Raw genomic sequence first — 26446 nt, 5'->3', positions numbered from 1 at the left:
TTATTACTGTTATTTTCTTTAAATCATGAATGAGTATAGAATTTTATCAGTTGTTTTCTGCTTCTCTTGAGATGATACAGTGACATATAATATATTTCTCCTTTACTCTCTTAACATACATAGTTCTGGGGCCAGCAGTCTGTTTCTTAAAGAGCCAGAAAGTAAATATTTTAGGATTTGCAGGCCATATGATGAGTTCTCTGTCATAGCTACTCAACTCTGCTGTTGTAGCATGAAAGAGGTCATAGTAATTTAATAGTTTAGATAGGCTGTGTTTTTTATCTTGTGTTACCTTTATCGTTGTGCCTTTCAGTAGTATTCTTAAGCCTTTCTATTTTTAGACAGTATCTTTTAATTTCCTATTTTGAACAGTGATGAAGTTAGTTTGTTCTTTCTTTGCTTAATATTTTATCTTCTGGACTCTAAGCACCATGAAAGTAAGAATCACATGAATTTATCATGGTAGCCCCAGCAATTCAATAAATATTTATTAAAGGAGGAGTGGAATAAATTACGTACAAATAATTTGATAGTTTACGATTTTTACATGATGTAACATTACTAAGAAAAAGGAAAGGTGATAATCTCTCAACTCTGGTGCTAAAGTAAAAACTTTCTAGATGAGTCTACAAAATACTTGATGCCAGGCCTCCATGCTCAGAGATTCCAGAATTTTTCCTTTTCCAGAATTTTGCCACTTTTATTGGTCTTCTCAAGGAACTTTGGCTTTATTGGTCCTCTCTATGTATCTTTGTTTTCTGTGTCATTATTTCATGCTATTACGTGGTTTATTATTTTCTTCTTTCTACTTTAGGCAGTTCTATTTTTCTTTTTCTAATGTAGGCCATTTATTTTCAGACTTTTTTCTTATGTAAGCATTGAAGAATATACTTTTCTGTGATTTTCTAGATTTGTATTACATGTGTTCTGATATATCCTATATTCATTATCAGATCTCTGTGTTTTCTAATTTCTGTTGTAGATTAATGAGAAGTATCCTTTTAAATTCGTAGATGAATGTCTGTTTTAATAATAAAGATGTTTAGCTTAATGGGATTATGGGTCAGGGAGTGAAGGATGTTCTAGAATTTTTGTATTGATATTTATGTTATATATTTTTCTAAATATTCCATGAGTGCTTGAAAATAATGTGTATGATTTCTGTATTATCTAGATCAAGCTCGTTATGTTTTATTAAAATCTTTTTGTCCTTACTTATTTGACTGCTTGATCTTAATTACTGGAAGATGTTAAAAATCTCTGCTTTGAACATGGATTTAAAATTTCCCCCCTGTAGTTCTGTCAGTGTTTTGAAGCTTTTGTCCTTAGATGCATATATAGTAAAATGTTCTGTCTACCTGGGAAATTGAATCTTTTATTATTATTATTATTATTATTTTTTAAAATATTAACTTATTTATTTTTGGCTGTGCTGGGTCTTCGTTTCTGTGCGAGGGCTCTCTCTAGTTGTGGCAAGCGGGGGCCACTCTTCATCGCGGTGCGCGGGCCTCTCACTATCGCGGCCTCTCCTGCTGCGGAGCACAGGCTCCAGATGCGCAGGCTCAGTAGTTGTGGCTCACGGGCCTTGCCGCTCCGCGGCATTTGGGATCCTCCCAGACCAGGGCTCGAACCCATGTCCCCCGCACTGGCAGGCAGACTCCCAACCACTGTGCCACCAGGGAAGCCCCTCTTTTATTATTATATAGGTAAACTTTTTTTTTCTAGTAATGCTTTTTTGCTTCAAAGTTTGTTTTGTTGTATATTCATATATCTATACCAGCTTTCTTTTGGTTAGCATGCCTAGAACAGTATATATCTTTTTTATTTTTAATTTATTTTTTATTCTTTTAACATCTTTATTGGAGTATAATTGCTTTACAATGGTGTGTTAGTTTCTGCTGTATAACAAAGTGAATCAGCTATACATGTACATACATACCCATATCTCCTCCCTCTTCCGTCTCCCTCCCACCCTCCCTATCCCAACCCTCTCGGTGGACACAAAACACTGAGCTGATCTCCCTGTGCTATGCGGCTGCTTCCCAGTAGCTATCGATTTTACATTTGGTAGTGTACATATGTCCATGCCACTCTCTCACTTTGTCCCAGCTTACCCTTCCCCCTCCCCGTGTCCATTTTCTATGTCTGCATCTTTATCCCTGTACTGCCCCTACGTTCTTCAGAACCTTTTTTTTTTTTTTAGATTCCATATATATGTGTTAGCATATGGTATTTGTTTTTCTTTTTCTGACTTACTTCAGTCTGTATGACAGTCTCTAGGTCCATCCACCTCACTACAAATAACTCAATTTCGTTTGTTTTTATGGCTGAATAATATTCCATTGTATATATGTGCCACATCTTCTTTATCCATTCATCTGTTGATGGACACTTAGGTTGCTTCCATATCCTGGCTATTGCAAATAGAGCTGCAATGAACATTGTGGTATATGACTCTTTTTGAATTATGGTTTTCTCAGGTTATATGCCCAGTAGTGGGATTGCTGGGTTGTATGGTAGTTCTATTTTTAGTTGTTAGAGGAACCTCCATAGTGTTCTCCATAGTGGCTGTATCAGTTTACATTCCCACGAACAGTGCAAGAGGGTTCCCTTTTCTCCACACCCTCTCCAGCATTTGTTGTTTGTAGATTTTTCAGTATATATCCATTTATTCTTTAATTTTTCCCCCTGTATCCTTATGTTATATATGTATCTCTTGTAAACAGCATAAGTTAGATTATTTAAAAAAAAACCAAAACAACCATTGTGACAATTTTGGCTTTTTCACTGAAGACTTTATTCTGTTTAACCTTTTTTATGAATACTGATATGTTTCATTTTTCTTCCATTTTATTTTGTGCTTCAGTTTTGTCCTTTCTCTGTTTTTTTTTCCCTCCTTCCTTGACTTCTCTTAGATGAATTGAGCTTCCCTCCATTCTACTTTTTCCCTCTACTTAGTTGTGAGTTGTATGTTCTTTTTCTGTTCTTTTTGTGGTTACTCCAGAAATTTTAACATCAATTAAAATGAAGCCCAAGGGCTTCCCTGGTGGCACAGTGGTGGAGAGTCTGCCTGCCGATGCAGGGGACACGGGTTCGAGCCCTGGTCTGGGAAGATCCCACATGCCGCGGAGCAGCTGGGCCCGTGCGCCACAACTACTGAGCCTGCGCATCTGGAGCCTGTGCTCCGCAACGGGAGAGGCCGCGACAGTGAGAGGCCCACGCACCGCGGTGAAGAGTGGTCCCTGCTTGCCACAACTGGAGAAAGCCCTCGCACAGAAACAAAGACCCAACACAGCCAAAAATAAATAAATAAATAAATAAATAAATAAATTTATTAAAAAAATAAAATAAAATAAAATGAAGCCCAAATCATATCAATATTTATAACTTTGTTCAAAGTAATACAAGAATATTATTAGAATGTGTTAGAGTACCTCCTTTATGAAATATATGCTCTTTTTTGTATTATCTTTTGAACTCCACAAATTAGACTTTATTTTTATCTCGTGTAATCCATTTTTGTTTTATCCAACCTATTTGGTTATCACTTTCTTTGTTTGCCATTACTTACAAAAATTTAAATCCAGATCTTGGTGGAGCCAGGCATGTGTCACAGCCATTTCCTTCTGTGGGATTTTTAAACTTTTTTTCCTAGTTCACCCACTGAGAGAGTCACCCTTCAGTGATCTTGGTTTTATTTGTACCTTCCTCTCTGCTGGGACCTCTGGCTTCATCTTTGGTCCCTAGGGTTTTTAATTGTACTGCCAAGAAAAAAATGAGGAAGTCATTCGTGTTCATATTTGTTGCTTATTCAGACTAATATTTTTTTTGAAAAAAAATTTTTTTCCTAATTAGAAGTGCTTGTGAAAGTTTTTGGACAATTCAGAAATGTTACTGTACTTACATTTATTAGATTTATAATCCCTTCTCCCCTTTCTCCTACCTTCCTCCTCATCTCCCCCGTTAGATTCATTTTTCAACAAAGTACATTTACTTCCTTATACCTCTCATTAGTCTGCTGAGCACCTCCATCAAATCCTATGGCTTCCTGGAACACAGTTTGGAGTGCTCTGCCCTACCTGAAGAAAGTTAAAAGCATCAGCACGTTTACACAGGAAAAGGAGTTGGCTTCCCCACGACTTTTATCATCTCCCTCCATCAGCCTTTCCTTGCTAGTGTCTGCAGTTGTATAACCTTTTGACATCACTTTGTATATTTTTGGGGAAAAGCTTTTTTTATACCAGACAACCCAGAACTTCCCAGTTTTCAGTTATTTATTCATTCAATAAATATTTAGGTGCTAGTTTTATTATGTCCTACTTTGGGACATATAGTAATGAATAATACAACAGTAAAATGGTCTCTGCCTTCATGGATCTTGTTTTCCTGGAAGTGGGAACAAGGGATGATAGCACAGTAGGAGCCATGATGGGGGAAGCAAGGGGGGTCCAGGAAGGAATCTGGGAGGAAGTGATGTCTTGGCCGAGTCAGCCCAATAATGTGGAGAAGGAAGGGCTGGGGCACTATCACTTACAAAGGCGCAGAGGTGACAGGACCTGGTATGTTTGGGTAATTATAGGTAGTCCAGACTGATTGGAGTTGAGTGTGAGGTAAAACGTGAGAGGTGCATGAGCTAGACCTTTAAGTTGAGTTGGGTAGTCCTGTGTTTCCCAAAACTAGCTTGATTATAAGACTCTTTAGGGGCATTTGTTAAGAATGAAGATTCCAGCTTCCTCCCCTGGAGATTTTGATATAAGCTTCTGATACAAACAGATACAATAAAACCCTTCCATATGACTCTTTGCTTTCCTTGGGATTTGGTTACACTACAGAACATTCATATCCCATTCTCATGAATAAAGAGAGCCATAAAGTGCAAAGAAGGCTTAATCCTTTCTTATCCTTTCCCTATCTTTCTTCTGTACCTCTTGGGTACCCAGTGTCCCATCGGTTCCCTGTCTGTTCACGAATTTCACTGGGCTTTCTTACTGGGGCCAGAGTTCTGCCTGGATATTTAGTTAGGGCTCTCTGTATCATTTCTTCTCTTTTTTTAAATTTAAATAATTAATTAATTAATTTCTGGTTGCGTTGGGTCTTCGTTGCTGCATGCAGACTTTCTGTAGTTGCCGTGAGCATGGGCTATTCTTTGTTGCGGTGCACGGGCTTCGGATTGCAGTGGCTTCTCTTGTTGCGGAGCATGGGCTCTAGGTGCGTGGGCTTCAGTAGTTGTGGTACGCGGGCTTCGTTGCTCTGCCGCACGTGGGATCTTCCCAGACCAGGGCTCGAACCTGTGTCCCCTGCATTGGCGGGCGGATTCTTAACCCCTGCACCACCAGGGAAAACCTCTGTAATTTCTGGATGGGCTTGAAACATTGTCTGATATTAGTATAAAAATGACATTTTATTGTATTACTTTTAGTGAAATATTCTTGAAATGAATGATAATGAAGAGTAAGCATTTCTAGTTCAGAATTCCCAAAGTGATATTCCAGTCATTTCAGTTTCTTCACTGGGGGCTTTTCTATTTTGTATTTGCCAAACTACCATATTTTGTGATCAGGAAATTAATGTGACACTTACACAGGGGAAGTATTAAAAAAGTGAAGGCTATTCTTAGGCACTGTATGAGGATTCTCCTTATATAAATCAGGGAAGATGACTGCTCCAGAAGAAGGGAAACATATGGGAAGTTGGGTTGAATATTGGTACAATAAGATTTTAATGAAGTTCTAAGGTTATTGATTATATCTTAACTTTTAGAAATTATTTTTGGATTTGGACTGCTATTAGATTTTTAAAAAATGATGCTCTGGCCAGGACTTCTTAGAATTTCTGAATCCTGTAACATCCCACTGCTCTCTCTACATTTTCCTCAATACATTTAGAGTGATGTATTTTCACAAGGATCAGACTGGCAAAGGAAAGCAGAGTGATACTTGATTCTTGACTAGTTCCTGAAACTTCAGTGTAGAGATTTCTGGCAAACTGGTCTGAAGCATTTGGAGTTTCCTATTTTCCTAAACTAGTTAGCTTTGGACTTGTGTGATATCTGCTCTATTTCATCTTTTGTGGTGACACATCTGACTCTGCACTGGAGAAGGAGTCTGAAAACAGTGAGTTATACCAGGTGCACTATCTTTTTTCTATAGTTACTTTTCCACTAGCAAGCATGGCCTAATAAATACCCTGCACAAGTCTGATCGATCAGATTAGTAATTTTTCTGTTTGATCAGATGGGGGTGGAACTTTCCTTTCCTAGCTGTTAATATTCGTTTTATCAGTGTTTCTCGTAAAAATATTTCATAGAAATAAATGTTTAGACATTAAAATTACCTGCAGTGATTTAATGATGGGTTATTTATTAAATGCTCTTGGACATGTGTTGGCATTCTTTCTTAAAATTATTGGTTTGGTTTTGAATAATTAATATTTAATGGTTCAAATTTAAAATATTTAGGCTGAGATAGTAATATGAAACTAAATGAGTAAAAGAAAATCAGACTGAATAAATTTAACAAAACAAGTGTAAAACTTATACTCTGAAAACTACAAAACACTGTTGAAAGAAATTAAGGAAGACTAAATAAATGGAAAGATATCCTGTATTAAAGGATCAGAAGATTTATCATTAAGATGGCAGTATCCCCTAAATTGATCCACAAACTCATTGCAGTCCTCGTAAAAAAACTGGCTTTTTTGAAGAAATGGATGGGCTGATCCTAAAATTCATATGGAAATTCGACCCAGAGTAGCCAAAACAGTCTCAAAAGAGAACAAAGTTGGAAGACTCACACTTCCGAATTTGAGAACTACAAAGCCACAATAATCCAGATTGTGTGGTACTGCCATAAGAATAGACGTATAATCAGTGGGATAGAATTGAAAGTTCAAAATTAAACCCATACATCTGTGGTCACTTGATTTTTCGCAAGGATACCAAGACCATTTAATGAAGAAAGAATAGTATTTTGAACAAATGGTTCTGGGACAAGTGGGTATCCATACGCAAAAGAATGAATTTGAACCTCTGCTTCATACTGCATAATAAATTAACTAAAAATATATCATAGCCCTAAATGTAAGATCTAAAACTGTAAAACTTTTAGAAGAACACATAGGTACAAATCTTCATGAACTTAGATTAGGCAAAGCCTTCTCAGGTATGACACAAAAAGCACAAGTAACAAAATAGCAAATAGATATATTGGATTTATCAAAATTAAAAACTTTTGTGCCCCATTAGATACGACCAAGAAAGTGAAATGACTACTCAGAGAATGGGAAAAAAAAATTTGCAAATCATATATTTCATAAGGGACTTGTATCTACAACATATAAAGTACTTATAACTCAATAATGAAAGACAACTCAGTTAAAAAATGGGCAAAGTGACTCACAGGGGGAAGATGTTTCTTTTTTGAGATAATGAAAATGTTCTAAAAACTGACTGTGGTGATGGTTGCACAACTAAGTTGAATACTTTAATGGGTGAATTATATTTCAAAAAACCTGTTATATTAAAAAAAAGAAAATAGGACTATCACGTGTATGTATAGAAGGGTAGAAATTTTGTGAGAACCAGGTGATGGAGGAAATAATTTTAATCGTGACATCAAGGTAAGGGTTGATTGAAGTGAGATTAAGAGAAATCTTTGCTTCACTTTTTGGTCAATAAATATTACTTTCACCAAAAACCTGGAAAAAATCCTTCCTTTTTTTTCTTCTATGAGCGGAAATGAGAGATGACTGTAAGTATTGGTAGAAGATAATTTGTGCTGGTTCACTTTCCCTTTATTGAGTCAAAAGTTGCTGCCAGATCTTACAAAGGCAGCATAGGTGAAATAAAAAAAAACACACTGGAGGCCAGAGTTCCCTGAAGTGGCCTTAAAATTCAAGGAGACTTACAGCAAATTTTGAAATGAAAACAAAGTTTGATTTATAGATTCATATAATTTAGGCTTTGTTCTAGTTACTATGGCTATGTATTACTTATCCCCAAACAGTCATTTATTTTGTTTATACCTTTTTTGGGTCTAAAATTAGAACAGCATCCAGTGCTGATGTCTTGACTTTGCTGCATGATGTCTCAGGCCTCCGTTGGAAGACTCAGAGACTCAGGGCTGGATCATTTGTTGCCTTGCTCACTTAACATGTTTGGTAATTGCTACTGACTTTCAGCTGACAGACTCAGTTTCTCTGGGTATCAGTGTCTCTGTGTGGTTTCTCCATATCAGCTAGTTTGGGCTTCTTCACAACAATGGTGTCCAGGTTCCTAGGGCAAGCATCCTGAGAGAGTGAGAGCACAGACAAGCTGTCCCACATTTTATCGCCCATCTTCAGAAGTCAGGCAGTGTTCCTCTGCCACACTCTATTCATTGAGGCAGTCACAGTGTCCTCAGGTGCGAGTGGAGGGAAATAATCTTTAGTTCTTGATGGGGAGGGGCAGCATACTAGAGGCACATTAAAAATACTGGTCTGGGGGCTTCCCTGGTGGTGCAGTGGTTGAGAGTCTGCCTGCCTGCCAATGCAGGGGACGCGGGTTCGAGCTCTGGTCCGGGAAGATCCGACATGCCGCGGAGCAGCTGGGCCCGTGAGCCACAATTACTGAGCCTGCGCGTCTGGAGCCCATGCTCCGCAGCAAGAGAGGCCGCGATAGTGAGAGGCCCACGCACCGTGATGAAGAGTGGCCCCCGCTCGCCGCAACTGGAGAAAGCCCTCGCACAGAAACGAAGACCCAATGCAGCCAGAGATAAATAAATTAAAAAAAAAAAAAAATACTGGTCTGGAAATACTGTTGTGTCCCTATTTTGAAAAACACAGGCTGCCACAGACCTGGAAGGGGAACTTAGAGATCAGCTGGTCCAGTTCCCTCATTTTATAGATGAGGACACTGAGGCTGAGAAGAAAGGATGTAACATGGCTACGGTCATGGCCTATGGTTGGTGGTCAGACTGGGGCTGGAATTTAGCTTTCCTGACTCTAGGCTAGGGTCTTCCCTGCTATACCACTTTTCTTCATTTTGCGGAATACGTAGTTCATTCACTCAAGTCATGAGTGGTCCTCCCCTCAGAGTTTTCTTAGGCTAGCAGACAGGATGATATAGGCAAAACTGCTGGCATCGTGCTTGGCATGGAGTGGGCACGCAGAAAGCATTTTTAACCCTTCTTCCCCACTTTGTGTTTTATCCAAAGAGGGCCTCGTTGATATGTTATGTATAGACTGTGCCAACACAATGGAATAGAGTCACTTTCCCAGCATGTGGAAATTAAATGGTAACTCTAGTTGAAGATTTTTTATTTGCCCCTTTTCAGGTGCTCAGAATTTTGATGTCATACGACTATCAACTTACAGAACAGCTTGCAAATTGCGATTTGTACAAAAACGATGCAACCGTAAGTCATTTCTACTCATTTCTATGATGACTGGCTAGAGCTCTTGATAATATAGAAGATTTTAATGTGTTTTAGTCATATTGTAATGTTAATTGAATTATTTTGTCTTAAGTGTTTATCAGAATATAAGCTTTGTAATGGAAAGAGCTTGTTAATTTATTCTGGGTGTCCCTCAAAATATTTAAGAAACTCAATAAGGTAACTAGTTTTGAGATTAATTAATTCTTTATTTTTTAAAATATTGTTTATTTATTTATTTACTTATTCATGGCTGTGTTGGGTCTTTGTTGCTGTGCGCGGGCTTTCTGTAGTTGCGGTGAGCGGGGGCTACTCTTCCTTGCGGTGTGCGGGCTTCTCATTGCGGTGGCCTCTCTTGTTGTGGAGCATGGACTCTAGGCGCGTGGGCTTCACTAGTTGTGGCATGCGGGCTCAGTAGTTGTAGCTCACAAACTCTAGAGTGCAGGCTCAGTAGTTGTGGCACATGGGGTTAGTTGCTCCGCAGCATGTGGGATCTTCCCGGACCAGGGCTTGAACCCCTGTCCCCTGCATTGGCAGGCGGATTCTTTTTTTTTTTTTTTTTTTTTTGGCAGGCGGATTCTTAACCACTGCACCACCAGGGAAGTCCCAAGATTAATTAATTCTTTAAATGGGAGAATTGATTTCTCCTTGTCACTGTTTTTAATAAAAAGTTTTATGTAAAATTAATATAGTTTATCAGCTTCTGGAGGGAAAGAAAAACTAATATTTTGATAAAGGTATAATAAAAATTAACTTTCTTGTTTAAACTTAATATAACACAAATCAGCCTTTTCTATAAGCAATTGCTTCCACAATTGCTATAAAATAAGTAAATTAAAATATTTGTAAAATGCATATTAAATCTTTCTTAATTTGTGTGCAGATGAACTAACTTAGAATTATTGTACTTTTCTCAGATATGTGTGTGTGTGTGTATTAATGAAAAACTGTTTTGTGTAATGGAAAGAACATTAGCCTTAGAATGGGAAAACCTGTTTTACTCCAGGTTTTGTTTGTCATTTATTATAAACACGTGACCTTGGACAAGTCACTTTATATTTAAATACTTCTACACTACTTTAAGTCCTACTCAAAAATCCTAGCTTAAAATTCTCTCCAAAGAGTTTACCATACCATCCTAGACCGAAGTCATGTTTCTTCTCTGGTTTCCCAAAGCATTTTTTTCAAATTATGGGTTGTGACCTGTTAATGGTTCCTGAAACTGTTTTGGTGAGCTGTAGCCAGAATTTAAAGCATGTAATGGAGAAAAAAAAAGAGAAAGAAAAAAAAGTCAGAACTTAGCTTATGTGGTAAAGTATTTTGTGAAACGTGTTTTTTATATATCTAGAGGTGTGTGTGTGTGTTGATTTAAATATATTTGCATGTTGTTGTCAAAAAGTTTGAAAACCGCTGTCCTATAGGAACTACCATTTTTATACTTCTTCCCATAATTATTCTTGGAACACAGTGGTCTATGTGTGGACTGAGCCAGGCTAGTGGCATTAGTAATATAAAGTAAAAGATGCATTGTTCTAGCAGATTTATTTTGTCACATATGATTCTTCAGTCCACCTGAAATTTTTTTTACTCCAGAGTGTAAGTAGGAGTCAGATTTCAGTTTTTTCCATATATATGTTCAGTTGACCCTACACTGTTTATTGAAAAGACCATCCTTTTTCTTCATTACTAAAAAAGTCTTTTTCTCATATTCATTAGGAGAAATGTACAAGAATGTTCATAGCTGTTTCCATATGTGAGAGGATCTGCTTTTGGACTCTTGTGTTCCATTGGTCTGTTTGTCTATCCTTGTACCAATAATCACTGTTAGAGCTTTATAGTATGTTCTGGGTACTTTGTTCTATTTTACTTTTTAAGATTGTCTGAGACATTCTTGGCCTTTTTACATTTATTTTCACACAGATTTTAGAATTTGCTTGTTAATTTCTACTAAAAATGAACAAAAACAAAGAATTGTGCTGGGATTCTTTTCCTTCATTTTTTTTTTTTTAAAGTGTAATTTACGTATAATAAAATTCATCCTTTTAATGTATAGCCCTGTGGGATTTTATTGGGACTACACTGAATCTGTAGATCAAGTTGGGGAGAATTGATGTATTTCCAGTGTTGAGATTTCATTTCTGTGAACCTGGTATATCCCTCCATTTATTTAGGTCTTTAAGTTTTGCTAATTTATATATTTTTTGGTAGAGATGTTGCACATCCTTTATTGGATTTATTCCTGAGTACTGGTGTATATTTAGAAATACAGTGACTTTCATATCTTGATTTGTATCTAGCTGTCATTCTAGACTCAAATATTAATTTTAGTGATATACATGTAGAATCTTTATGATTTTCAATGTGTATAATTTTGTCATTTCTGAATAATGACAGTTACATTTATTTCCAATACTTGTACTGATAATTACTGCATATTTATATAGGTTAGGATTTGAAATACGATAGGAATGATGACAGTGGGCATTTCTTATCTTATTCCCAATATCAGAGGAATAGCTTTCAACATTTTACTATTAAGTAATATGTTTGCTGCAGTTTTTTGTAGATATCCTTAATCAGATTAAGGAACTTTCCAAGTAGTGTGTTTCTTCATTTCTAAAGATAAAGTTTATTTTAAAAGTTTTCTTTTTGATAATGATTTCTGACTTAATTTCATTTTGATCACAGAGCATGGCTTATATGATTTTAATCCTTTAAAATTCATTGAGATTAGTTTTATGACTCAGGATAAGGTCAGTTTTTTTACATGTTCTTTGTGTTCTTGAAAATAAAGCGTATTTTCTAATCACTGGGGGCAGGACTTCATATAGTGTCCATTATGCCTGCCTTGTTAGTTGTAAGTTTGTCTATGACTGTACTTATTTTTTTTTGTATGTTTGCTCTGTCACTTGCTAAGAGAGGTGTGTTAATATCTCCCACAAAGCCTGTGAATTTGTCTCTTTGAGGTTCTGTTACATTTTGCATTGTGTATTTTTGAAGCTACAAAGGGGAGGCAAAACTTTACCTCTACCCTCTCAGGGTCTCCAGCGGAGCCTGAGAATTAAATTGACATAAGACAGATTAACAGGAGAAAAGCATATGGATTTTTACATGTACATGGGAGCCCCCATAGGAAAATGAAAACCCAAAGGAGTGAGTAGGCCTAAGTGCTTATGTACTAAGTTGAACAAAGAGTGGCAGTTGTGAAAAAATAACTAAAATATGTCAGGAGACTAAAGAGTTATTATAATGAAGTCTGCAGATTTCACTCAGACTCAATTCACTGTCTCTGGTGATGAGGATGTTTCTTTCCTCTTGGAAAAGGGAGGGCATTTTTCACATGGGACTTTTATTTCCTGCCTTTGGGAAGAAAAGGGGAGGTCAGAGTGTCCTTCTTGGCATCTTCTGTTTTTCAGGTGTCTTTAGCTCAAACTACTCCGTATGCCAAAGTGGCATATCTTGGGGTGACATATTCTGCCACCCTTCACTATTCTATTAAATGTAAATAAATGTAAAGTTCTTATGTTTTTCTGCTGAATTAAAACTTTTGAATTGTTGAAAAAGTTACAAAATAAACACAGAGTTTGTGTTGGCAAAATAGACACAAAGTTTATTTTCTTTGTGTTCCAGTCCATCTTGTTGATATCTGGAACATGATTGAAGCCTTCCGAGACAATGGCCTTAATACACTGGACCATACCACTGAGATCAGTGTGTCTCGCCTCGAGACCGTCATCTCATCCATCTACTACCAGCTGAACAAGCGCCTTCCTTCTACTCACCAAATCAGTGTGGAACAGTCCATCAGCCTCCTCCTCAACTTTATGATTGCTGCATATGACAGGCTAGTACCTGCCCTGCTTAATCCATTTTAAGAATGTTTCTCTTCTAATCATCCTTCTTCTGTACTGCCTTGCCAAGGGTTGTCAACTTAGAATCACAGTTAAAAGGGAAATGAATTAGTACAAGTCCCTTCTAAAGACTGGTTAAATGCCAGAGTGACTTACTGTCTTGGGGCATGTCACATATTAACCTCTGTAACATTAGGGAGATTCACAACACTTGAGACATAATTGTTTGGTAAAATTGTCAGTACTTTAATATAGCTGTTCTCTATCCAGTGAAATATAGCCAAGTTGTACATTTGATTATGAGGCTTTCTATTTGACTTTTAAACTAACTTTTCTTTATTATGTAATAGCAATTGCCTTTGGACTATAGTATCTTGTTTTCTCTTTATTTATGTTTAGGATTCTATTTTAATTTTTTTCAATGTAGAACATTGTGTTCTAAACCTTAAAACAATAGAAGAAAACTAAAAGTCCTCCAAATTAAAACAGAAATGAGTTGTTATATTTGTATTTATGGAGAATTAAGTTGGTATGATAAAAAATAAAAAAGAAATCATAGATGATGGAAGCACAGAGGTTAATACTTATTTTCTGGGAACCAGGAGTTCAGATGTCTGATCCCTGCTGTAGTATCAGCAATCTGATTTGGATGGGTTAATTCTCTCTGCTTCATTTTTCTCTCTGTAGGAAAATGAGTTCATGTATTTGTAGAATGCTATTAGTTATACTTTATAATATTGAGGGTTCTGTGAATTAATGATAAAACCATACAAGTGTCAAGGCCAAGTCACAACATAGGCACTCACTAAATTCACATTTTTCTAAGATGTTATCAAATTAGATACTCCATCCATTTAATAACAAAATTATTTAAAGAAATTTGAATTTTTAAAACATTGAGTGTACATGCAGCATATGTCCCAGAATTCTAATGCCATTTTTTGGGCAGTTAATCCAGTAGGTTAAGTTTATACTGTCCAAGGAATGACTATTCTGATCTAAAAACCTTAGTAAAAACCATTATTCTGTGGTGAGTAAGCAGCACCTTATCGTGACAGTGACTCACTGAGTAAGTCAATTTAGGGCCACACAACACAAATTAATTTAAGAAACTTTTTAAAGTCAGAAATAAAAGTCATCTTAGAGCCTAAAAATGATAAAGCAGAGATTATAAACTTTGACTCCATAATTATATCAAATAAGTACTACGGCTAAAGAAGGGAGGAGAAGAGAGAGTGAAGAGATAGCAAAAGGGAGAATGGGAAGACCAAAGGTAAGGGCAGAAGGTACAGAGGTGTCCTGGGACACAGTCGGAGAAAGCTGGACACAGGCAGAAAGAGACAAAGGAAAAGAAAAAACAGACAGTAAATCAGCAGGAGGGCACACTGAAGAGAACTAGGAAAACAAAAAGAGATGAATGAGTTAAGAAGAGTAAAGAATATAGTATGGCAGGGGTGAGTTTGGTAGTTCTCAAGTCATATCCTGTTTAAAATGTTGACCGTGGGCATCAGAATAAATCATCACATCTTTACTAACCTTGAAATCTTTATATGATAAGAGCTTATTTAGTTAGCTCTCCGGAAATTTGAAATTGGCTTTCATGTACTGGAAAAAAGAAAGGATCTGGTTATCAGCATTTTATTTTTGAAAATCAGGGCATTTTGTTGTTAAATACTTCCAAAAGTAGTAGTCTCTTTTATAGATTGGCCACTTTGTTATTTAAGCTGGAGAGTCCCTTTGATATGTAGAATTCCTATTATTTTAATTGATCTTTTCAAGCTTTTGTATTTCATAATTTCTCAAAGTTAAAATTTGAATACAGCAATTACTTAATTATTAAATTCCCTCACCTCCAAATTCATAGTCAAATTTTTGGTCAGGTTGTTTCTGATTATTATAATAGATTGTGAGACCCTAAAACAATCATCAGAAACAAATAGGATCTAAGACTTTTCTCCCTTAAGCATGTATTTTCTTAGGAATTAATTTTTTTAATACTTAGATTTAAAATATTTCACATTGGACAATTAAAAACATTGAAAAGTATGAAGAATGATATTATAAACATCTGTGTGTAGACTTTAAGCTCTGAGGAATAGCCAAAACATTCTGTTAGCCTCAGTTTCTTCCTCTTTTAGGTCCTCAGTACCACAGTTACAGTACCATAGGTACATGGTCTGGTCCGAAGGTACAACAGGTGATGCTCTAACCAACATTTTTTTCTTCTTTTTTTTTTTTTTTGATAACAAGGATATCCAAAGTCCCAGTGTGAGGGATAGGAAACCTTCCTTCCTCTTCTTCAGTTGAGCTGATTTAGTGATTTAGAGCTTGGGATTTATAAACCTTCTTTCTGTTTCCAACCTCGGTGTTAGTTCCACGTCTTCAGCTATAAGCAATAGAAAGCCTACTCAGATGGGCTTTCACAGTAACTGGAGCAATAGGCTCACATAACAGAGGAGCCAGAGACAGGATCGTGGTTGAATCAGGGCCCTGGCTGCATTTCTTTTTTTTTTTAATATTTATTTATTTGGCTGTGCTGGGTCTCTAGTTGTGGCATGGGGGATCTTTTAGTTGTGGCATGCGAGATCTTAAGTTGTGGCATGCAAACTCTTAGTTGCAGCATGTGGGATCTAGTTCCCTGACCAGGGATCGAACCTGGGCCCGCTGCATTGGGAGCATGGAGTCTTAGCCACTGGGCCACAGGGCAATCCTTGCATGTCTTTATAGTGGTCTTGGCTTTGACCTTCTCTTCTATTAGCTTCATCCTTATGCTGACTTCAAAAAATGCCTGCTACAGCTACTAAATGCTTCCTGTCAAGTCTAGGTGGGGGAGAGAACCAGTTTTATTTCAACACTGAACAAAAGTACCTGAGCCTCCCTCCAGATATGTGCGTTTGGGCCATGTATGTGTAAGTGGTAGGCTTTTTAGCTGAAACAAAGGATTTGTGCCTTTGGGGCAGAGGATAGTTAAATTCTCACCCTCACCCTGTGTTGCCTCATCATGGGGATGGTTGGACTAGATATGAAGGTGATGACCACAGTGTTCACTACTAAACTCCTTGAAGTGCATTATAAACTTGTGGTTCCTTTTCTTGTTAAATAGTCCTACTCTCCATCCTGCTCCTTAAACCTGAGAGTCATTGTAACTCTTCCTTCTCCGTCAGCCCCCACATCCAGTAGGTTACAAAGTTCTTTCATTTCTACGTCTTGAATATCCTTCAGGTCTATGTACTTCTCTCCATCCCCACTGCTACCATCCCAGGCCACCAGCATCATCTTTTGCCTGGACTACTGCTATAGCTTCTAAGTGATTTTTTTTTCATATACTCTTTTTTTCCCTCATTCATTCTTAGAAATAATAAACATCCACCAACCCACTATCTAACCCAGGAACTTGAACATTGACAATAATTTACATTTATCTCTCCTAACCCATCCCACTGACCTACACTTAACTAAGGCGAACCCTATTCTGATTTTGTATTATCATTTCCTGGTGTCTTAAAAACCATTTTTTTTCACATGTATGGGCATAAATAAAGTATTGTTTAATTTTAAATATTTTTACAATTATAAAAAGAGTGCCATACTGATGTACTATTATCTGATTTATTTTTTTCAGCCAGTAACATATTTTAAAGATTCATTCATGTTGCATTTATCTATAGTTCAGTTATTTTAACTGTTATATAACATTCTGTTGTATTTCTATACCATTCTGGTGTTTTCCAGATTTTTGCTCTAAGAAACAGCACTGCTTGGAATATTCTTATTTGTTTCCAAGTGTTTCTCTTGGTTCTAAACTGAGGAATAGGATTGCTGAGCTGTGGGGTATATGAAAGCTCAGCTTTACTCTGAACTGATATTTAGAAAGTATCAAATTATTTTTCCAAATTGTACCCATACATAAGAGATCCTTTTGATTCACATTCTGTAAGCCTTAGAATTCTTGGCCTTTAGTTTTTGCTAAATGACATCTCATTGTTATCTTGATTTGCATTTTCTTGATTACTGAGCATGTTCCTATGTTTCTTGGCCATATTTATTACTTCTGTGAAATGCCTCGTTGTGTCTTTTGCCCATTATTCTAGTGTGTTATTTTTTCTTTTTATATTGATCTGTAAGAGTTCTTCCTATAATTTAGATAACAATCCTTTCTTGATTATGTGTGTTGCACATATATTCTCCCAATTTATAGCTTGATGTTTCTTACTTTTCTTAAGATGTCTTCGTCATAAAATGTTTTTTAACAAAAAATGTCAAACATATACAAACATAGAAAGAATATTATAGTAACGATGTGCCCGTTACACAGCTTCAATAATTACCAATACGTGGCCAGTCTTATTTCATCCATATCCCCAGGCTCTCTGCCTCCCTTCTCCCCACTTTCTTGACTTATTTCGAGGCAAATCTCACATGTCATTATCATTTCATATGTAAATATTCCAGTGCATACATATCTCTAGAAGATGGGATGCCTTAAAAAAATTATTACCATAATGCCCTTATCCCACCTGAAAATTAATAAATATTCATTAATATGTTAAAATATCCATTTCACTAATTCTCTTATAAATTTTTATTTTTTATGTTGTTTAATTTGAGACTCAAATAAGGTCTATGTATTGCAGTTGATTTTTAAAAAAATTTATTTATTTATTATTATTTTTTAACACCTTTATTGGAGTATAATTGCTCTACAATGGTGTGTTAGTTTCTGCTTTATAACAGTGAATCAGCCATACATTTACATATATCCCCATATCTCCTCCCTCTTGCGTCTCCCTCCCACCCTCCCCATCCCACCACTCTAGGTGGTCACAAAGCACCGAGCTGATTTCCCTATGCTATGCGGCTGCTTCCCACTAGCTATCAATTTTACATTTGGTAGTGTATATATGTCCATGCCACTCTCTCACTTCGTCCCAGCTTACCCTTCCCCCTCCCCGTGTCCTCAAGTCCAGTCTCTACATCTGCGTCTTTATTCCTGTCCTGCCCCTAGGTTCTTCAGAACCATTTTTTTTTTTAGATTCCATATACATGTGTTAGCATATGGTATTTGTTTTCTCTTTCTGACTTACTTCACTCTCTATGACAGACTCTAGGTCCATCTACCTCACTACAAATAACTCAATTTCGTTTCTTTTTATGGCTGAGTAATATTCCATTGTATATATGTGCCACATCTTTATCCATTCATCTGTTGACGGACACTTAGGTTGCTTCCATGTCCTGGCTATTGTAAATAGAGCTGCAATGAACATTGTGGTACATGACTCTTTCTGAATTATGGTTTGCTCAGGGTATATGCCCAGTAGTGGGATTGCTGGGTCGTATGGTAGTTCTATTTTTAGTTTTTTAAGGAACCTCCATACTGTTCTCCATAGTGGCTGTATCAATTTACATTCCCACCAACAGTGCAAGAGCGTTCCCTATTCTCCACACCCTCTCCAGCATTTATTGTTTGTAAATTTTTTGATGATGGCCTTTCTGACCGGTGTGAGGTGATACCTCATTGTAGTTTTGATTTCCATTTCTCTAATGATTAGTGATGTTGAGCATCCTTTCATGTGTTTGCTGGCAATCTGTATATCTTTTTTGGAGAAATGTCTATTTAGGTCTTCTGCCCATTTTTGGATTGGGTTGTTTGTTTTTTTGATATTGAGCTGCATGAGCTGCTTGTAAATTTTGGAGATTAATCCTTTGTCAGTTGCTTCGTTTGCAAATATTTTCTCCCATTCTGAGGGTTGTCTTTTCGTCTTGTTTATGGTTTCCTTTGCTGTGCAAAAGCTTTTAAGTTTCATTAGGTCCCATTTGTTTATTTTTGTGTTTATTTCCATTTCTCTAGGAGGTGGGTCCAAAAGTATCTTGCTGTGATTTATGTCATAGAGTGTTCTGCCTGTTTTCCTCTAAGAGTTTGATAGTGTCTGGCCTTACATTTAGGTCTTTAATCCATTTTGAGTTTATTTTTGTGTATGGTGTTAGGGAGTGTTCTAATTTCATTCTTTTACATGTAGCTGTCCAGTTCCCCTAAAACTTCCAAAACTATGTTGAATAATAGTGGTGAGAGTGGACAGCCTTGTCTTGTTCCTGATTTTAGAGCAAATGGTTTCAATTTTTCACCATGGAGAATGATGTTTGCTGTGGGTTTGTCATATATGGCTTTTATTATGTTGAGGTAAGTTCCCTCTATGCCTACTTTCTGGAGGGTTTTTATCATAAATGGGTGTTGAATTTTGTCAAAAGCTTTTTCTGCATCTATTGAGATGATCATATGGTTTTTATCCTTCAATTTGTTAATATGATGTATCACATGGATTGATTTGTGTCTATTGAAGAATCCTTGCATTCCTGGGATAAACCCCACTTGATCATGGTGTATGATCCTTCTACTGTGCTGTTGGATTCTGTTTACTAGTATTTTGTTGAGGATTTTTGTATCTATGTTCATCAGTGATATTGGCCTGTAGTTTTCTTTTCTTGTGACATCTTTGTCTGGTTTTGGTATCAGGATAATGGTACCTCGTAGAATGAGTTTGGGAGTGTTGCTCCCTCTGCTATATTTTGGAAGAGTTTGAGAAGGATGGTGTTAACTCTTCTCTAAATGTTTGATAGAATTCGCCTGTGAAGCCATCTGGTCCTGGACTTTGGTTTGTTGGAAGATTTTTAATCACAGTTTCAATTTCAGTGCTTGTGATTGGTCTGTTTATATTTTCTATTTCTTTCTAGTTCAGTCTCAGTAGGTTGTGCTTTTCTAAGAATTTGTCCGTTTCTTCCAGGCTGTCCATTTTATTGGCATATAGTTGCTTGTAATAATCTCTCATGATCCTTTGTATTTCTGCAGTGTCAGTTGTTACTTCTTTTTCATTTCTAATTCTGTTGATTTGAGTCTTCTCCCTTTTTTTCGTGATGAGTCTGTCTAATAGTTTATCAATTTTGTTTATCTTCTCAAAGAACCATCTTTTAGTTTTATTTTCTTTGCTGTTGTTTCTTTCATTTCTTTTTCATTTATTTCTGATCTGTATGATTTTTTTCTTCTGCTAACTTCGGGGATTTTTTGTTCTTATTTCTCTAATTGCTTTAGGTGTAAGGTTAGGTTGTTTATTTGAGATGTTTCCTGTTTCTTGAGGTAGGATTGTATTGCTACAAACTTCCCTCTTAGAACTGCTTTTGCTGCATCCCATAGGTTTTGGGTCGTCGTGTTTTCCTTGTCATTTGTTTCTAAGTATTTTTTGATTTCCTCTTTGATTTCTTCTGTGATCTCTTGGTTAGTAGCTTATTGTTTAGCCTCCATTTGTTTGTATTTTTTACAGATTTTTTCCTGTAATTGATATCTAGTCTCATAGCATTGTGGTCAGATAAGATACTTGATACGATTTCAATTTTCTTAAATTTACCAAGGCTTGATTTGTGGCCCAAGATATGATCTATCCTGGAGAATGTTCCGTGAGCACTTGAGAAGAAAGTGTATTCTGTTGTTTTTGGATGGAATGTCCTATAAATATCAATTAAGTCCATCTTGTTTAATGTATCATTTGAAGCTTGTGTTTCCTTATTTATTTTCATTTTGGATGATCTGTCCATTGGTGAAAGTGGGGTGTTAAAGTCCCCTACTATGATTGTGTTACTGTCGATTTCCCCTTTTATGGCTGTTGTGTTTGCCTTATGTATTGAGGTGCTCCTATGTTGGGTGCACAAATATTTACAATTGTTATGTCTTCTTCTTGGATTGATCCCTTGATCATTATGTAGTGTCCTGCTTTGTCTCTTGTAGTAGTCTTTATTTTAAAGTCTATTTTGTCTGATACGAGAATTGCTACTGCAGCTTTCTTTTGATTTCCATTTGCGTGGAATATCTTTTTCTTTCCCCTCACTTTCAGTCTGTATGTTTCACTAGGTCTGAAGTGGGTCTCTTGTAGGCAGCATATATGCGGGTTTTGTTTTTGTATCCATTCAGCCAGTCTGTGTCTTTTGGTTGGAGCATTTAATCCACTTACATTTAAGGTAATTATCGATATGTATGTTCCTATTGCCATTTTCTTAATTGTTTTGGGTTTGTTATTGTAGGTCTTTTTCTTCTCTTGTGTTTCCTGCCCAGAGAAGTTCCTTTAGCATTTGTTGTAAAGCTGGTTTGGTGGTGCTGAATTCTCTTAGCTTTTGCTTGTCTGTAAAGGTTTTAATTTCTCCATCGAACTGAATGAGATCCATTCTGGGTAGAGTAATCTTGGTTGTAGGTTTTTCCCTTTCATCACTTTAAATATGTCCTGCCACTGCCTTCTGGCTTGGAGAGTTTCTGGTGAAAGATCAGCTGTTAACCTTATGGGGATTCCCTTGTATGTTATTTGTTGCTTTTCTCTTGCTGCTTTTAATATTTTTTCTTTGTATTTAATTTTTGATAGTTTGATTAATACGTGTCTTGGCGTGTTTCTCCTTGGATTTATCCTGTATGGGACTCTCTGCGCTTCCTGGGCTTGATTAACTATTTCCTTTCCCATATTAGGGAAGTTTTCAACTATAATCTCTTCAAATATTTTCTCAGTCCCTTTCTTTTTGTCTTCTTCTTCTGGGACCCTTATAATTCGAATGTTGGTGCATTTAATGTTGTCCCAGAGGTCTCTGAGACTGTCCTCAATTCTTTCCATTCTTTTTTCTTTATTCTGCTCTGCAGTAGTTATTTCCACTATTTTATCTTCCAGGTCACTTGTCCGTTCTTCTGCCTCAGTTATTCTGCTGTTGTTTCCTTCTAGAGAAGTTTTAATTTCATTTATTGTGTTATTCATCGTTGTTTGCTCTTTAGTTCTTCTAGGTCCTTGTTAAACGTTTCTTGTATTTTCTCCATTCTATTTCCAAGATTTGGGATCATCTTTACTATCATTACTCTGAATTCTTTTTCAGGTAGACTGCCTGTTTCCTCTTTATTTGTTTGGTCTGGTGGGTTTTTGCCTAGCTCCTTCATGTGCTGTGTGTTTCTCTGTCTTCTCATTTTGCTTAACTTACTGCGTTTGGGGTCTCCTTTTTGCAGGCTGCAGGTTCGTAGTTCCTGTTGTTTTTGGTGTCTGCCTCCAGTGGCTAAGGTTGGTTCAGTGGGTTGTGTAGCTTTCCTGGTGGAGGGGACTGGTGCCTGTGTTCTGCTGGATGAGGCTGGATCTTGTCTTTCTGGTGGGCAGGACTGCATCCAGTGGTGTGTTTTGGTGTGTCTGTGACCTTAGTATGATTCTAGGCAGTCTCTCTGCTAATGGGTGGGGTTGTGTTCCTGTCTTGCTAGTTGTTTGGCATAGGGTGTCCAGCACTATAGCTTGCTGGTCGTTGAGTGGAGCTGGGTCTTAGCGTTGAGATGGAGATCTTTGGGAGAGCTTTTGCCGTTTGATATTACGTGGAGCCGGTAGGTCTCTGATGGACCCATGTCCTGAACTCGGCTCTCCCACTTCGGAGGCACAGGCCTGGCACCCAGCCGGAGCACCAAGACCCTGTCAGCCACACGGCTCAGAAGAAAAGGGAGAAAAAAATAAAAAAAATAAAGAAATAAAAAGAAAGTTATTAAAATAAAAAATAAAGAAATTATTAAAAATAAAAATAATTAAAAAGTAATTAAAAAAAAAAGAAAGTAAGAAAGAAGAGAGCAACCAAACCAAAAAAGAAATCCACCAATGATAACAGGTGCTAAAATCTTTACTAAAAAAACAAAAAAACAAAACCTGACAGACAGAACCCTTGGGCAAATGGTTGAAGCAAAGCTATACAGACAAACTCACACAAAGAAACATACACATACACACTCATAAAAAGAGAAAAAGGAAAAAAAAAATGTATATATCTATATATATATATTAGAAAAGGAAGAGAACAACCAAATCAATAAACAAATCTACCAATGATAATGAACTCTAAATACTAAACCAAGACAAACATAAAACCAGAAACACATTAGATGCAGAAAGCAAACCCCAAGTCTACAGTTGCTCCCAAAGTCCACCACCTCAATTTTGGGATGATTCGTTGTCTATTCAGGTATTCCACAGATGCAGGGTACATTACGTTGATTGTGGAGATTTAATCCACTGCTCCTGAGGCTGCTGGGAGAGATTTCCCTTTCTCTTCTTTGTTCACACAGCTCCTGGGGTTCAGCTTTGGATTTGGCCCTGCCTTTGCGTGTAGGTCGCCTGAGGGCGTCTGTTCCCTGTTGGGAAGTCTGAGGTCTTCTGCCAGGCTTCAGTAGGTGTTACGTAGGAGTTGTTCCACATGTAGATGTATTTCTGATGTATTTGTGGGGAGGAAGATGATCTCCACTTCTTACTCCTCTGCCATCTTGAAGGTCGCCCTGCAGTTGATTGGTATTCTTTTAAGATTCTTTTAATCTGTAGGCTCTCCCTTCATCTCTCTTTTTACCCTAGAGATTACAGTACGTATCCTTGATTTTTCAAAGTCTAAGATTAATTGGTACCATTACTCTCTTTCTAGGTAATTCAAAGACTGATGTGTTTCTATACCATTTTGGTTTTAGGACACTTTAATTTCATTTACCCATTCTTTTATGTCATTGAGATTGTGTATTTTTATTTTATATATATTTAAAATCAAGCAAGCCTTATTAATTTTTTTATACAGTGAGCATCATTTAATTTATAGGTAAACTAAATGATGTTGACTGTATAATAAAATAGTGTCTGCTTAATTTTAAATATACTAGTTTTGTTGGTTTTCACTTGCTCCTGCATTTTCAAGCTTCCATCAGGAATTCTTTTCTTTCTGCCTGAAGAACACCCTTTGGCATTTCCTTTCTGCAGGTCAGATTGTGGCATGTCGTCTTAATTTTTGTTTGAAAATTTCATTCTCATACTTTAAGAATATTTTCATTTGGTATATGAGTTTTTGGTTGACAGTTGTTTTCTTTCAACATTTTAAGAATATTGTTCTAGTATTTTTTTAGCTTCCATAATTTCTGATGAGAAATCAATAGTGGATATAATTTTAGCCGCTTTGATGGTAATCTGTCAATTTCCTCTGGCAACTCTTAAGATATTCTTTCTTTTCTTTTCTCTCTTGGTTTTCAGCAATATTACCATGATGCCAAATGCGTCATTCTTATCTCATAATCCTTAGATATAATAAGCAGAGTTATTGTAAGATCTGTGCTTATAATCCAATATCTAGGTTCCCTACGGTTCTTTTTGTACTGTTTGCTGTTTCTGTTTTTCGTTCATGTCATCTTACTTCCTCTCTGCCTTGTTATTTTTTATTATGTGAGAAACATATTCCAAAATTATTTTTTATTTTTATTATGTACCAGACATTATATTGCAGAATTATTTGCAGAAATACTTTGAGGCCTAAGATAATGTTTTCCTACAGAGAGGGTTTATGTTTTCTTCTGCTAGGTGCCTGGAGACCTTAACAGTCCAGAAGCACCTGAGTTATTTCCAGTTCAGCCCATGTGAGGCCCTGTTTTACTTCTGCACACTAGTGCTTTTAGGTGCAGCCTTTGGGCTTTCAACCCAGAGTAATGGGAGCAGAAGTAGGCAGTTTCATCAGGATTCAACGTTCCACATCTCTCTTCTAGACCCTTAATACTATCAAAGAGTTACTACTCTGTACTTCAGCCTTGCTGGTGCCCCTCTGAAATGAGAAAATCGCTTGCATGGAAAAAGTAGTTTCAGTCATGGCACTCACCTCCCTGGGCATCCAACTCCTTTGTATTAGGTAACTCAGTTGTTAGTCCTCATTTGCATTCAGGGAGATTAAAAAAATTTTTTCCCATCTTTACTACTTTTCCTCAGAGGAAGAGGTGATCAGAATTAACTAGTCTGCCATTACCAAATATTTCCTCTGTTTTTATTTATTTTTTCTCTTTTTTGGAATGTTGTCATATTTACTTCCTCTGTCTCCTATTGTTTCTCACATACGCTTCAATTCTTTAACTTTCTGCTTTCCTTTTATTTTTTTTTATTTTTAAATTAATTAATTAATTTATTTATTTTTGACTGCATTGAGTCTTCGTTGCTGGGGGCGGGCTGTCTCTAGTTGCGGTGAGTGGGCTTCTCATTGTTGTGGCTTCTCTTGTTGCGGAGCACGGGCTCTAGGTGCGCAGGCTTCAGTAGTTGTGGCACGTGGGCTCAGTAGTTGTGGCTTGCGGGCTCTAGAGCTCAGGCTCAGTAGTTGTGGTGCACAGGCTTAGTTGCTCCACGGCATGTGGGATCTTCCCAGGCCAGGGCTTGAACCCGTGTCCCTTGCATTGGCAGGCAGATTCTTAACCACTGTGCCACCAGGGAAACCCTCTCTGCTTCCTTTTAGAAGAGTTTATCAATCTGCATTTCTACTCATTAATATGTTCTTTGTCTAGAGCCATTCTACTGTTTGTCTCATCTGTTATGTTATTTTTTAGCTGTTGTATTTTTCAAACCTAGAATATCTGATTCATTCTTTTTCATGATTTGTGGTTCTTATTTCATATTACTAATCTCTCTTTTAGTTTGATTTTTATTATTTCTATTTTTTTATTGAAATATAATTGACATATAACATTATATTAGTTTCAGGTGTTCAACATAATGATTCAGTATTTGTATATATTGTAAAATGATCATCACAATAAGTCTAGTTAACATGCATCACCATACATAGTAATAAAAAGTTTTTTTTCTTGAAATGAAAACTTTTAAGATCTCTCTTAGCAACTTTCAAATATACACTACAGTATTTTAAGCTATGGTTACCATGGTGTACATTACATCCCCATGACTTACTTATTTTATAACTGGAAGTTTTTATGTTTTGACCCCCTTAATCCATTTTGCCCACCCTCCACCCCCTGTTTCTGGCAACCACCAATCTGTTCTCTATATCTCTGAACTGGGGATTTCTTTTTTTTTTTATTAAAAAAGTTTTTTTTTCGTTTACACATAAAAGCGAGATCATATGCTATTTGTCTTTTCCCTTCTGACTTATTTCACTTAGCATACAGCCCTCGAAGTCCATCCATGTTGTTGCAAATGCAAGATTTCCTTCTTTTTTGATGACTGAGTAATATTTCATTTTATGTATGTATGTGTATGTGTATTCGTATATATATACATACACATACATACACACCATGTTTTCTTTATCTAGTCATACATTGATTGACACTTAGATTGCTTCCATGTCTTGGCTGTTGTAAGTAATGGTGCAGTGAACATGGGGGTGTAT

General features: G+C 36.7%; 1 protein-coding gene across 11 annotated transcripts in view; it reads left to right on the top strand.

Moving 5' to 3' along the window:
* Positions 1 to 26446, top strand: part of DTNB (dystrobrevin beta) — a 251519-nt gene that overhangs the window by 26167 nt on the left and 198906 nt on the right. For all 11 annotated transcript variants that reach the window (XR_011076469.1, XM_068563945.1, XM_068563946.1 and 8 more), the window contains exons 3-4: positions 9312 to 9392; positions 13041 to 13254. Coding sequence is in view for 10 of the 11 variants with exons in the window: in XM_068563945.1 (XP_068420046.1) it covers positions 9312 to 9392; positions 13041 to 13254 (295 nt within the window). In the remaining variant the exon portion in view is untranslated. The remainder of the gene's footprint in view (positions 1 to 9311; positions 9393 to 13040; positions 13255 to 26446) is intronic.

The sequence above is a fragment of the Eschrichtius robustus genome, chromosome 15, assembly GCF_028021215.1.
Source record: "Eschrichtius robustus isolate mEscRob2 chromosome 15, mEscRob2.pri, whole genome shotgun sequence".
In the NCBI taxonomy this organism is placed as follows: domain Eukaryota; kingdom Metazoa; phylum Chordata; class Mammalia; order Artiodactyla; family Eschrichtiidae; genus Eschrichtius; species Eschrichtius robustus.
Note: the sequence above shows the minus strand (reverse complement) of the source record. Positions and strands in the feature narration are given on the sequence as shown.